Consider the following 14,084-nt stretch of genomic DNA (forward strand, 5'->3'; position numbering starts at 1 on the left):
ACTACACTTACTGATCTCGCTCGAGGCAGATACAAAAACTTTTTATGTGCAGCATGGAATATGAGAACCCTGTGACTGTTTCAAAAAAAAAATCGCTTAAAATTAAAATTACTAATAAACACTATAAATCTTATACGAACAACAATCTCGTTTTATAGACGAAAAGTTGTTATCTAAGAAATCTCAAATGGGCCTCTTTAAAGGTTTTTAAAACGATAATCACAGCTATTTTCACGGAAAGTAATCCAAGAAGTACTTTCATAAAAAGAGCATTGAACGCCTAAATTTTCAATGAAAATTATTACAAAATTTAGAGTGTTTTTCGTAACTTACAGTTACAAGAATTTTAGCCATATAATAAAATGATCTAACTGGACCTATTTTGTTATCCCATTGCCTCATCTAGACCCACCATTCATGAACTTCACTTGGAGCTAGCTTAAGTTGCAACCAGTGTCAGTATCTCTCTGCTCTTTCTTATTTGTTATACTACTATGAACTAGTAAGTGCTGAACGGGACTTAAGCGACTTATTTAAGTTTACAGTACTATACATATGTTAAGATAGGTAAAGTTAATCTGGTAGGCCAATAAGCCACGCATAGACCAGTTTTGGTCATTTGCGATACCAGATGGAGTTTAGTTGCTAGGTCCAAGGGGAGTAATCACCCATTAGGACGTCAGCACTTGACGTGAATTTTAACAGACTCTGCGGCCTCACTGTTTATATATCCGCCAGTGTATCATAGTCATCGTGGAGATCTCAGATGTTTACAGCGTAATCTTGCCAATGTGTGACAAGTTCACACCATTGCACTATGGGCCAGCGCACCATTATTTTTGGCATAAAATCAGAGAAAATCGTAGATCGCTAAAGCTTCGCTCAAATGCTTTTCATATACATAGACCTTTGTAAAAATGAGGGTAGTCGGAGTACTGCCACTCCTACCCCTCGTAGATACAAAATATTAAAAATTCTGTAATATGCAAACGTTTCAATAGTTTATAAAAATGAATTTATTTTATGCAAAAATGGAGAGTATAAAGTAAAAAAGTTTATGTTTTTAAATGTTTACGTTTATTAGTGAGTGCATTTCGGGCAAACACAACCGGATTTCCCGACAGCTACAAATTTGTCTAAGGAAGAACATTAATAACAGGCATGTGAGATCATTTTTTAAATGCATTACAATATAACCATACATTATTCCAAATCCTGTTCAATATCAACTTCTAACTCAAAAGAATATTCAGAGAGCATCTCTATATCGTCGTCCGAACTACAATTTTCATCATCATCTTCATGACGGGACGTAGAAGCCACGTCTAAATTGTCTGGAACAGCAGGCAACTCTAAAAGTTCAGTAACTTCATGTGGGATTCTTCGGATTAATTTATTTTTAGTACAATTATTTAAGCAGATACTTGATAACAAAGGGTCAGAAGAATCCATAGCTCTATTAAACACATCGACAATATTGTTACTTCGTGAATTTTTCCTCGCATGAGCAATACGATCTTTTTTGTAAAACTTATTTCTTACTCATTTCTAAAGACGCCTCCATTATTTGTGCCGAATGAACTAAAATCTTGTCGACTGTTGCCGACATTGGGTACCAATCGTACTTATTGAAATATAAATCGGCAGTATCTATACAGAAATCATTGAACTTTTTAAAATTAATGCGAAATTCGTACGAAATTGACACCAGTATTATATGAAAATGTCTCAATAGATCAATGTCAACATTAGTAATTGATGCAAATAGTTCTAAGTTAGCGAACACTCTTCTAGCCGTATTCCCATCGTTTGTTGAGCCACATCCATTTGACTTAGGTTGGTCAATATGCAATCACATTTTCTCCCAAAATTTTTTCTGAATTTCCTGTTTTCTTTGCTTAATGGTATTTTTGTCTTCCGGATTCCTTACTTGCCACTTTTTTATACCGATTCTATACGAAAGATGTAATACAAATTCCAGAAATCGTATCCAAGCATGTAATCGACTGACGCCGTACTTTAAAGTGCTTGGTTTTGGTGCAAAAACAGGAGATTTTAGATCTCTTATAGACATAAATTGTTTCGGACTTGCACCACAAATAGGACAAGATTGAGTAGAATTTGTTCCGGTTAATATGTTCAAAACCTTGCCATCTATCAATGTCATTTATAAATCATATCTGGTGATAATTTCCGTACCATCCTCCAAATCCCATTTTAACGGCGCTAAACTAGATATTTGCAGATCTAATTTATTTTTTTCAGCTAAAATATGTTCTTTAGTTTCTTTAACGTACTCAATTTTAATTGGTCTGCAAAACCGTATGGATTGAGGGGTGCGGTTAAGCCAAATGATCTGATTCGAAAATGATATTAATTTAAGAGGTATAATTGAGGTTACAAAGAGGGACTGATCAAAGGACTCAGGCGTGTTTTCGTTAAACATCTGTTTGAACATACTCTTCAACCATCGAAACCGTAGCTTAATATAATGTAGCTTCAGAGTTGTTCAATAACTTCTTTTTGTAGCAATAAAATTCTCTTGGCAGTGTGGTCTACCAGTTTTTGTAAAGCAACTTCTACGTAAGTTTCACAATTCGTTATCCCCTCTGGCCGACAGTGAAGCTTGCATTCAATTAACTTATTGTACGCAGGGTATATGTCGCAATTACGAGCTTTGTTTAGTAATTGCATGTTTACGTACTATTGCTTGCTCAAGTTATTCTCAAATAAAAACACTAAAGCTTCTTCTGCAGATAACGCAATTGGACTTTTCTTTGTAGAAACAATAATTTTCTTAATTTTCAATGGTCTTGTCGGAGATTTAAGCGACTCTTTCAACAGAAATCTTAAATCAGGTTCATATTGTTTATACAAAAGGGACCAAAATGAAGTAACGCTCACATCCACAGAACATAAACACGACTGATAAATTTACACAACAAAACCACATACTTACACGAAATTAAAACTCGCTCACAACAATGATTAAACAAATGCCAGCTATTCCATTTTATATAAAATACCTTGATTACGATTTTCCATTTTTAGAAAGAAAAAAAAATGTTCACCCTTCACTATTAGAAACACTTGCGTTTTGAGTTATTATTCTTCATACGAATCACGAAAAACCATATGATTGAAATGTCATCTTTGAACGTACGGTAAATGAATAGGATTGCCATCTGTCCATATAATTTTTTTTTTTTAGATAAATATAGTGGTATTAATTATATGTATTAATTTCCTTTTTTGAACGATGCAAAAAAAATGGTTTTTTGCCAAAAAAAGCGGTCCGCTGGCCCATAGTGCATTGTTTGCCTGGTGCACTGCTTTAAACATTTCCTGCAGTCTTCTCGATCTGTCAACCCCATCCTGCGGGCGTGAGTCGCCTCCAAACAGTGAACAGTTAGTATTCATATCAAGAGTTACAACAGTCTCTTCTATCGAGTGCCAATAGGAATTTTGTGTATAGATTAAGATAAGTTCTCTCTCTCTAAACTCTAGGAGAGTTTTTCAAAGGCAAATACGCTCAAACTGTCGTTGATAAGCTTGAGAACATGAAAATGAAATTTAGATTTTAATGAAAGGATTGTAACAGAGATTCAAGTCCTTATAAATAGTTCAAGACGGTCACCAATGATCTTCGTATAGCATATCCAAATGTTCTTCGCACAATCGACTTCGGAGAAATTTGTAATAAGATCCGATGAAGCCGAAAGCTTCAAAAGCTGTGTCCGGTATTTATCGATGGAAGAAGATGCTCGGGCAGGCATTTTGCGTAAAGTGAGTTGTGTCAATTGTATACTTGAAGACACTATTGAAATCTAATACATAATCAGTTGACGACAAACTTTTACTTGCAGTTTTATGCAACATGCGTCGTTTGGGCTTGTGATGTGCGGCATGTTGTTATTATGCAATGCAGCATGGTCAATTACATTTCCTAATAAATCACTTTAAGTTAATGACATCAGGCTGGTTAAACTCGATTTGGCTTGAACGACACGACATTTCAAGGCATAAAAAAGACTCGCGTTTGTCCATAGATCAACAAACAACAGACACAAACACGATGCAGACGCTTCAATATTCAATTTAGCCTGCACCTCGGTCTCCGATTGTGGCGCGTGCGTAACCAGTTTAATTGCGACTCTGTTGATTGTTGCCTGTTGAAAGTTGATTCGGCCTCAGTTAGCTACTGTAGCAGCGAAGTCTTTTGTTTTGACGCGAACTCTTCGGCTCAATTACGTAGCATATTCTTTGGTCGCTCTCACTCACCAATGATTGCCGTAGATTGGCGACGATTGAGATTTCGGCTACAATGGACAGAGGCTTCCTTGCTTTGTTCAGCTTCTCAGTTGTCGTCGTTGTTGCTTTTGCTTACTTATAAATGCCTGATCGTGTGTGTGTCTATGGCTTCAGCTGATCCACGAATTCATAATTATTTGCATTATTGGCAACGTTTTCCAGCGCTTGAAAGTGAAAGTTTTCGGTGCCAAAAGACGCGCTGAATGCATCTAAATTGTTGGTATGGCACCCAAATTGGTTTGATGGTGAATTTTTATGAATTTATAATGTAATATTTCTTGTTAAATATGTGTTATCGATTGGCAGTTTCGACGGGAAAGTTGGCTTTAGTGCGAATTTATTATTTAAAGTAATAACAACCCATGCTGAATGAAAAGTGTTGAGCTGAATCAAGACTCAATTGAGTTAGAAATATAAAATATGGCTTGTGGTCAGAAATAATTAAAAATATGTTGGAAGGAAAACGTTTTATGTTGAACCCAGAAAAAAATTTTTTATCCGTTACTGTGAAGGATATTATTATATTATACCACAGATATAGTTAAATAGTTTTAAAGTGAACGGAATATGATTGAGCTTGTCACCTCACAATAAATTCGGTATTAACGACCGTCCATTCGAAAGAAGTCCAAAAACATTTAAAGACGATGATATGGAGACGTTGCTCGATGACGATTCGAATGAAGCTCATGAAAAGATTGCTTCAGCAATGGAAGTCCCCCGTCAAGCCTTTGTAAAGCCACCACATGAGCTGGGAATGAATCAGAAACCAGGAACTTGATTCCTCATGACTGCAACACCAGGGAGACACGAAAAAGTGATTCTGCTATATGACAATATCGGCCTCACCTTGCCAAAACCGTTAAAACTTATCTGGAAACGCTTAAATGGGAAGTCCTACCCCACCCGCTATATTTCCTAGATTTTGCACCGTCCAATTATTATTTGTTCCGTTCGATTATACATGCTCTAGCTCAGAAGCGCTTCCACTCAGAAAACTCATGGAAAAATGTCTTGATTTGTGGATAGCATCATAACATGAACAGTTTCATTGTAATGGTATTCAAGTTTTATGGGAAAGTTTGGAAGAAGTTGTGACTAGCGATTGACAATACTTCGAATAATTCATTTGTAATACTGTCTTTACAAATAAATTGTATTTTCATTCAAAAAATAGCGAGAACTTAGTTTCGCATCTAATAATTTCTACTCTACTTCAAACAACGGGACTCCACTGCCTAAATTATTTGCACAATCTCATGTAAGGATGGTGTCATGTGTAGAAGTTCACGCAAGTGAGGAAAGTTCGCTGATCGCCATTCACTTGGGAAAAGTCACCACTTCCAGTTTTGATCCAAACAATCTTCTGTGACAAAATAGCCTCTACAAGGAACCAAAATAGTGCTTGGCATAGAACGCTTGAGCAAGGAAGGTATCTTTAGCGCAAGAGTGCCAGCTTCACGATAAAACATCCCAAACGGGTTTCATCGGCACAGGAAAATACAACCTGGCTGTTTCTGGCTGAAGGTGAGCTAACTGTTAGGATCGTGAAAGACTCCTCTCACGCCGTTCGATACCAAACGAGGTTTCAGACATGGCGACTCCATATCGTGCGAGTTCTTCAATCTGCTGCTGGAGAAAATAATTCGAGCTGCAGAACTTAGTCGAGCAGGTGTAATCTTCTATAAGAGTGTGCAGCTGCTGGCGTTTGCCGATGATAATGATATCATCTCTTGCCATTAGGTGCTTTTTCGAACTGAGTAGGCATTTGAGAAGTAAAGTCCTCTCTCGACGAACAAAAACCAAACTCTATAAGTCATTAATTATTCCCGTCCTGCTATATGGTGCAGAGGCATGAACGATGACAACATCTGATGAGTCGACGTTACTAGTTTTCGATAGAAAGGTTCTACGAAAGATTTGTGGTCCTTTGCGCGTTGGCCACGGCGAATATCGCATTCGATGGAACGATGAGCTGTATGACATTTACGATGACATTGACATACATAGTTCAGCGAATTAAAAGACATTGGCTACGCTGGCTAGGTCATGTCGTCCGAATGAACATTTGGGGGCACTGAAAGAAATACTACTATACTTCAACTCAATCATTAGCATTTCCTGCTATAAGAAATCAAAAAGAAAGGTTGTTGGAACATTAAAAGTTTTGAAGATAGCGATATTCTGAATCAGCTCAAAATAAATCTAAATAGACCAGATTACAACCCAAGGTTGGATTTCAATAGTGCCATTTACCTCTTGTGGTTAATGAAGAAGAGGTTTAGTAGAGGAGGAGAATACTCTCAATCTATACCTACGGGTCCAAAATGGACTGTGGAATAGGGACGGGAGTATACTCCGAAAATTTCTCTACATCCGTCTATCAAACTCAGTTAGCAGAAGTACCAGGCATACAAAAGGCCTGTGGTGTTCAACTGAATAGTTACGGGAGAATATAGAAAACTACCATAAACACAGATAGGCAGGCTAGCCTTGTCAACGCCAATTTAATTTCAGCGTAGTCAAAAAATGTAGGAAGCCTTAAGCTCTCTTGACGAATGTAAGACAATACCGCGCCCACTAGGAACGTTGAAGAGGGAGTTAAATACGCAATTTTAACCAATAGCTTAGAACAGGTGGAAATCTACATGTATTTAAACAAATGCAAGATAGCGAAGCAGATACAACGAAAAGGGCTTATTAAATAGGTACTGCAAAAGTATATATTGACTTACAGCTGCCTTAACGGTGCATTGGACACCGTGGGACTTCCTTACAACACTATTTGGCCCAGCAGAAAGCTCTAAGGGAGTAAGGAAACGGTTGTACACTTTTTTTTGCGAGCGCCTAGTTCGATCGAAATCCTGACGTAGAACAGTTGGAATCCATCAGGTACCAAACCTTGAATGCCTATCTACAAAAATCATAACGAAGATAAGTCAACACAACAATCAAACGTGTAGCAACACTTAAATGTCTTACGAGTAGTTTTGTGCATCTAACGCTCATTGAGCCCAAAGGGACTGCACTCTTCTCTATCTATTTTTCGACTTAAAACGAAGAGATTATCTGATCAAAGAAGAAGAAAGATCTAATTCAGCTCGTTTTTTTTAGTATGCATCGACCACTTTGCTAGGTAAAAACAGTTTATAGTGTACACTCTGCAACAAAGTAATACATCCATATAATTTTTTGTAGTTAAAGCGTTAACTCCAACTTCGCCATGGCTTCGAAGCACAAACTGGCAACAAGTTGAGAAAAATCTGAGCATGTTATTTTAATAAGTCTATTCATTAGTCAAATAAAGTGGCCGGCTGTCAAAACAATATTTCAAAATTAATATGTTTGCGTCAACTAATTATTTGCAGAAGATTTGGTCGCCTATAGAAGAATAAAAATTAGTGAAATAAAAAATCTTTTTGATATTTTGCCAAACTGTTACGATCTATGTGTTTGTATATATTTAGTTGCATATCCACCATACATCTGTTGGCTAAGCGCTATCATTAAGAATGATTTATAACGGCAATTGTAAGTGGCAATTGTCGACGAGATACGCCGTTGGCAATGGACATAACTGTTTGCTATGGAACATTAATTTTAGGTGCAACATATTTTTGCGAAAATTTTGATGCAAAGGAAAATAAAAATGTGAAAAAGTAACTAAAAATTATGAGAGATGGAGAAAGTGGGTAAAGAAGGAGGACTATATACGCGAAAAGGCATAAATTAAATAGATATTAGTTGAAAAAATCTAATTGTATGAAAATTTAATTGCAAAAATGAGATAAATGTTTGAAGTGTTTATCCCAGGAAGTTAGAAGGTGTGAACAAGAGAATTGGATACATCGTACATTCGCAACAACACCAAAAACCAGCGATATTTAATAAGCCACACTAATTTGCAATTGAAAATTACGCTATAAATGAGAGAGGAAGATGCAGCTAACAACTTCCGTCCACAGAAAAATGCACGAAAAACTTAAAGGAAATACAACAACAAAGCTAGCAAATGCAAATGATAACAAAACGCAAAAAAAGTAATGAAGGAAACTGACGAAAGTTAAAAAAATTAAGTGGCATAAATATGCAAGCATACATACGTATACATTTACATAAAATTACTTATGTATGAGTTGTGTTGCATGCAACACGCTGTTGCAGTGAAAAGTGCGGAAAGTCAAGTCAACTAAGCGGTAAAGTGAATTGAAGTGCTGATGGAAGTTAATAAGGCGTTGAGTGATAAAAATCTATGTTTGTTTTTGCAGTTGTTGTTGCTATGTTTTATTTGCATGCGCAAATTGTCGACAAAGTGCGGTGGCTGAGTGTGAAAATGCTGCAAAAAAACAATGTGAAGAGCAAGAAATGCGCAAAAATTATTCACGGACTTTATTACTGCCATAAGGTGGCAGCACTTCCCTTTCGCTATGTTGGCTCCATTAATTAGTACGCAAATATGGATCGCTGCAAAAAAATTTAAATGCAATGAAAATAAAAGTGGTCTTTGAATTAGAAGTACTTTTCCCTCAAGCAGCGGTGAATGTATAAAAATTGTTAAAATACCTCTGTGGGCAAAAAATAGTAAGACTTTTTTAATTTAAGTTTCGCTCGAAAATCCATTGTTGCTATAACGGTCAGTGACATCTGTGCCTTATTCAACGAAGAGCTTTCATTGAATTTTGTTTGCGGAATCAAATTTCCGAAATTTTAGGATATCGGAAAAGATCTTGGGTGACAATTGTTTGTCGCGAGCAAGTGTTTTTCATTGGTACAAATTATTCAAAGAGGGCCGAGAACGTGTTGATTACGAACCACGTTCAGGACGGCCATCAACATTAGTTGATGAACAACCCATCAATAAAATTGATGTTTGAGAATCGACGATTTACAGTCAGAGATTTTACTGGCATCTTTCGAATATCGGAAAGATCAGTGAAAACCATTTTGAAAATTAATTGTAGCTTAAGAAAAGTGAAAGCACTACGGTTGGTTCGTGAAACGTATTATTACTGGTGATGATTCTTGGATCTATGCTTACGACCCAGAAACAGACGATCAATCGGTCGAATATCGTAGCACGGGTGAGCCGAAGCGAAAAAACCACGTCAAAGCAGGTAAAAAATTAAGGTTTGATTGATAGTTTTCTACGATTATCGAGGTATGGTGCACTCTGAATTTCCTTCGGCCGGCCAAATTGTCAACAAAAAATACTTTTTAAGGATTACTTTTTAAGGATTTTTTGTTCCTCCCTTTTAGGGTCTAATTAAGGAGTTCTAATTCTGGTATGTTCTTGCTTCGACTTCTGAACTTACTATAAGTTCGGTTGTGAGCGAACATTTCATACTCTTGCAACTTGTCAGGATCAATGCCAGAAAATACCTACAGTGCATAAGGCTTTTTATTTATAGTATAAGGTCAACGGTAAGTTTTAACCCAATTTTATCCATATTACGAAGATGCACCGTTATTAGAAAAATACGCTCTCTCAATTTTATTAAAATAACTCCCACATTGGACGATATATTGAGTATAAAGTCAACTGGACGTTTAAAAATCTTCATATTAGGTATATGTGGGCTACGGGAAGTATTGACCAGATTCAACACATTTTTGACACAAGTGTTCATTATTATCAAAGAATGATTTTCCTCGAATTTCAATAATATTCTTAAGAGATAGACTGATATTTTGGAAAAAAATCAGACAAACGCTCTGGGTTACACATATACGGAATGTGGGGACTTGAGCAATTTCGATCCGATTTTGCCAATTTATAGACTCGAAATGGCGTCCCTCAAATTTACTATTTGATTTTATCCAAATGTATTCATTGGTATGTGCAATGGAAATGGAAAAAATCATATGGAAATTAGAATTGTGCTATATGTGAAATGATCGTGGCTACTATTACTGCCATTTTCACAATGTGACATGGAATCTACAGGATAATGTTATTTACCGAATTTGGCTGAAGTTGGTCATCAATGTCTCTGACGTATTTAGTTATTGATTTATTCTGCTTGTAGTAGGAAGACGGCTGGGCTCATAATCTGATTCCATCCATATTTAGACGTTTCATAGGGGTTTTCATAAGATTTGTCTTTAGCGAATTTCACTATTGTGGCTTTAGTGGTTTAGGAGAAAAGTACATTAAACCTATTAGAGGGCGGATCACCTACCTATTTTTAGCCCACAGGTGCCCTTTCCACTTGCAATTACCCACGCCAAGTTACAGCTTTACATATATCTCAATTAACAGGTTCGATTACGCCGATCTACCAACTCGTTCTCACTTTCTTTCCGGCAAATCCTTGCACTTTCAGATATCTTAATATTTAGACAAGCTGTCGTTTGCACAGGTGGATAGAGGGACTGACAGCAAGTCACACAGAATTCAAGTCGCCTCGTCATCTAATATTTTTACGTAATACAAACATTTTGCAAAAGTATAAAAAAATAATAATAATACATAGATTCGGGGTTCGAGAACTAAAAAAATATTTTAATCTCCGGAAATCGCTTTGTTGTTTTTCATAAAAGCGCTTGAACCAATTTTCAAAGCACTTTCGCCGCTTTGATTGTGGTATCTTCATAACATGCGTTTTGAACGCATTAACTGCCTCCTCAGGTGTTGAAAAACGTTGATCTCTTAGTTTATCTTTCACGTGCAGGTATAGAGGGAAGTCATTTGGTGCCAAGTCAAGACTATACGGTGGATGATTCATCAAATCGATGTTTTGAGTACTCAATAATGCAATTGCTTCAGTCGATATTTGAAAGCTCGCATTGAAGTGAAGAGCGATCCTTTTTCAGCATTTGGTTTTCCTACTTTTCAGAAAGACAACTGGCAACAAAAAGGTAGTCTACCCAGTGACGGATCCAGAGTAGAATTTTACGGGTGGATCTATATAGCTTTGTACTTGATTTCAGAAATGCTTAACTGTAGACAATAATTTTATTTTTTATACATATTTCAATAATTATTTTACAACATAAAATCAATATGGTGTTTGCTCATTTTACTAAATCTTTCTATTACTTTTTCTGGTTCCACAGCAATGTCGTACTTTATGTTGAGGAGTGCTAAGCCGTTCAATCTTTTCTGGACCATCGTTGTTCTGAACCAAGTCTCGATTCGGCGCAAAGAAGAAAAGGATCGTTCAGCGATAGCATTTGTGGCTGCAAAGCGCAAAGTACGTGAAGAAGAGTATAAATCATCAGATATCTTTATCGCAAGTGCTGTCGGATTCTAAGGCAGAAACCACTTGCGTTCTTGTAGTCATTAGCATCTTCCACTGTTGTTGCTAAAGCTATACTTCTGCTTTGAGCTTCGATTGCAACGCTTTCTTTTATGGCAAAGCTTTTCCCAAAACGTCTAACTAGGCATTTAATGAGTACAGTTATCTCATTTTCTTCTAAGTTTAGGTTAAATTTTGGTACCAGCTGACTCAAATTGAAACTTTCAAGAACTTCATTGGAAAACCGCGTTTTTAAATCATGTATGACCGTGTTAATGAGTGGAATGTATGCAGAAACCTAGAAATCTAGTTGAAGTTTTCACAGCTTTGAGATGGGTTATGGTTTCGAAGACTCTGACGATCACATGTTCTGGTTTTTCTCACTTCAACTTCCAACTTTTCAGCCATCTGTGTAGGCATTTGAAAAAATTTCATTAAAATGATGATCAGCGTGCATTATGCGTGTATTCAGTGTTGCAAGCAAAGTTCTAAAAAATTTTCGCTTAAAATGTACGCGGTTTAATTCTATTTTTGAGCCGAGAAGCGTATTTCAAGTTACTGTAAGCAACATAAATAGCGGTATGTCAAAACATTCTGAGTATGTATGTATAACATCAAAAATGTCGCACTTTACGATAAATTCTAATTTAACACTAGGGTTGACTAACCCCGAAATATTTATTAAGGCGGAATTGCAAGTCTTCCATAAAAAGGTAATTTCTAAAGCATTTTTCCAAACGGCTACCAAAACACCCCACGAGAGAAGATAGCACAGTGAAGTAAAAAGCGCCAAAACTTGTATCAAAATCGAGAAAATTAATTTTAGATATATTTTTTATTTTTCATTGCCCCCAACTTTACATTGATCGTAGTACCGTTATGAATTGAAATGAATTTTGTTTAAAAGAAAGTTTGTTGTTATGACTAATTAATGAATGAATTCAGTCCTTGTCCTAGGGTGGAAAATTTACTGTAAATTTTATATGCCCCCCAATCAAGAGAATAAGGAGCGCAATGCCACGAGAGCTGATGAGGCGATGAAGTCAAAGATTTATACGAAAGAAGCCTTAGGGTAAGAGTAGTTCGATTATGGTGAAGGATTAATCGGTATATAGTTGGAGTCGTTCACTTAATAGTTGTTGTTTTGCTCACTGCTTGACTATATGTTTACCTCAAATTTTTTGTGAAGGCGCTGATGTAGAGTATCACAAAGGCCCTTACCTACCAGTATTCCTAAAAATTTTCTCAAGGCAAACAAAAAAAAAAAAATAAAAGCAAACCCGAAACTATATGATTAAATAATTTTCGCAGTGTATAAATTTGCATTTCGACTTACCACAACCAAGGTGAAGGTGGCAGCAACAAGTGCCACCAACCTGCGAGTCGGCAGCATTTTCGTATACATTTTGCGGCAAAATCGGCAGCTGCAGGTTACACTGCAATTAAGCGAGTTGTTGCAGGTTGGCAAGCAGTGGCAGGCGGCGTGAGCGGCGCTAACGGTATCGCAGTGCCCGTTCAAGTTAAGTGGAAGTGGTTATGACTGGCGCTTTTTCGATAAATTTCTTGTGTTGTTGTTGTAGATAATTGTGTATATTTCTTTGCTTGTTGTGGGTTTTGTCAAGCAAATATTTGTAGCCGCGTTATTGTTGTTGCTGTCGTTCGAAGCGCGAGCTATGCACACTTTACGCACTCTGCACGAGCCAAGTTCAAAGTCACTGCACGCAGCTGTTGGGCAAAGACCACAACAACAATAAACAATGAAACAACAAAAGCATACCAGCGTTGGTCGCGAATATTTAACGGGTTTCTGTAAGCGTTTAGTGCTTTTATTACATTAACTGTAGTTTTTTATGCAAAATATTTGCGTTTCACACTGACTTTTAGGTGTTGGTGGGGAATTTGCAAATTACGAATTGTGAGTGTGATATAAAGAGGGAAATATTTATTCACATTAAATATATTTTTGAAAGCCGAAATTTTTTTTATTATATTTATAATTTTTTTTTATGTTTTTATTTATTATATTTTATTTATGAATGTCTCTACGCACAAAAAGGCTGCCATCAAACCAAAAATTATAAAAAAAAATTTTAAAATTATAGTAAGAATAATTTTAAAAAATATTTCAAAATTGCTGTGCAAAAAAAATATTTTTGGATTCTCATTATGTTGAAAAACTAATATTATTAAATCGTTTAACTTTTTATTATAGTTGTTTTTTGCTTTTTGATATGTTTTAGACTTTTGATATTTTTGCTAAAGAAAATAAAATATTGAAAAATGAAAATATTAATATTTTAACGCGATGACGCAAAAAAATTTTATTCTTAATTTTATTTTAATTTTTTATATGTATATTAAGTTTTTAATTTAATTTAAATTTAATTTTTATAATTTTAATAAATTTAATATATTAATTTTTATTTATTTAAATAAATTAAATTTTAATATTTGAACAAATCGTAGTTAATTTAATTTTAATAAATTAAATATTATAAAATAATTATGATTATTCCCTTAATATTATTCTTTAGA

General features: G+C 35.7%; 1 protein-coding gene across 1 annotated transcript in view; it reads right to left on the reverse strand.

The window, feature by feature from the left end:
- The window catches only part of LOC126755838 (uncharacterized), an 84,034-nt gene extending 71,080 nt beyond the window's left edge, over positions 1-12,954 (reverse strand). The window contains exon 1 of the mRNA XM_050468556.1: positions 12,886-12,954. Within this exon, the coding sequence (XP_050324513.1) occupies positions 12,886-12,954 (69 nt within the window). The remainder of the gene's footprint in view (positions 1-12,885) is intronic.
- Between the last annotated feature and the right edge of the window lie 1,130 nt (positions 12,955-14,084).

The sequence above is a fragment of the Bactrocera neohumeralis genome, chromosome 4 (assembly GCF_024586455.1).
Source record: "Bactrocera neohumeralis isolate Rockhampton chromosome 4, APGP_CSIRO_Bneo_wtdbg2-racon-allhic-juicebox.fasta_v2, whole genome shotgun sequence".
NCBI classification, from domain to species: Eukaryota; Metazoa; Arthropoda; class Insecta; order Diptera; family Tephritidae; genus Bactrocera; species Bactrocera neohumeralis.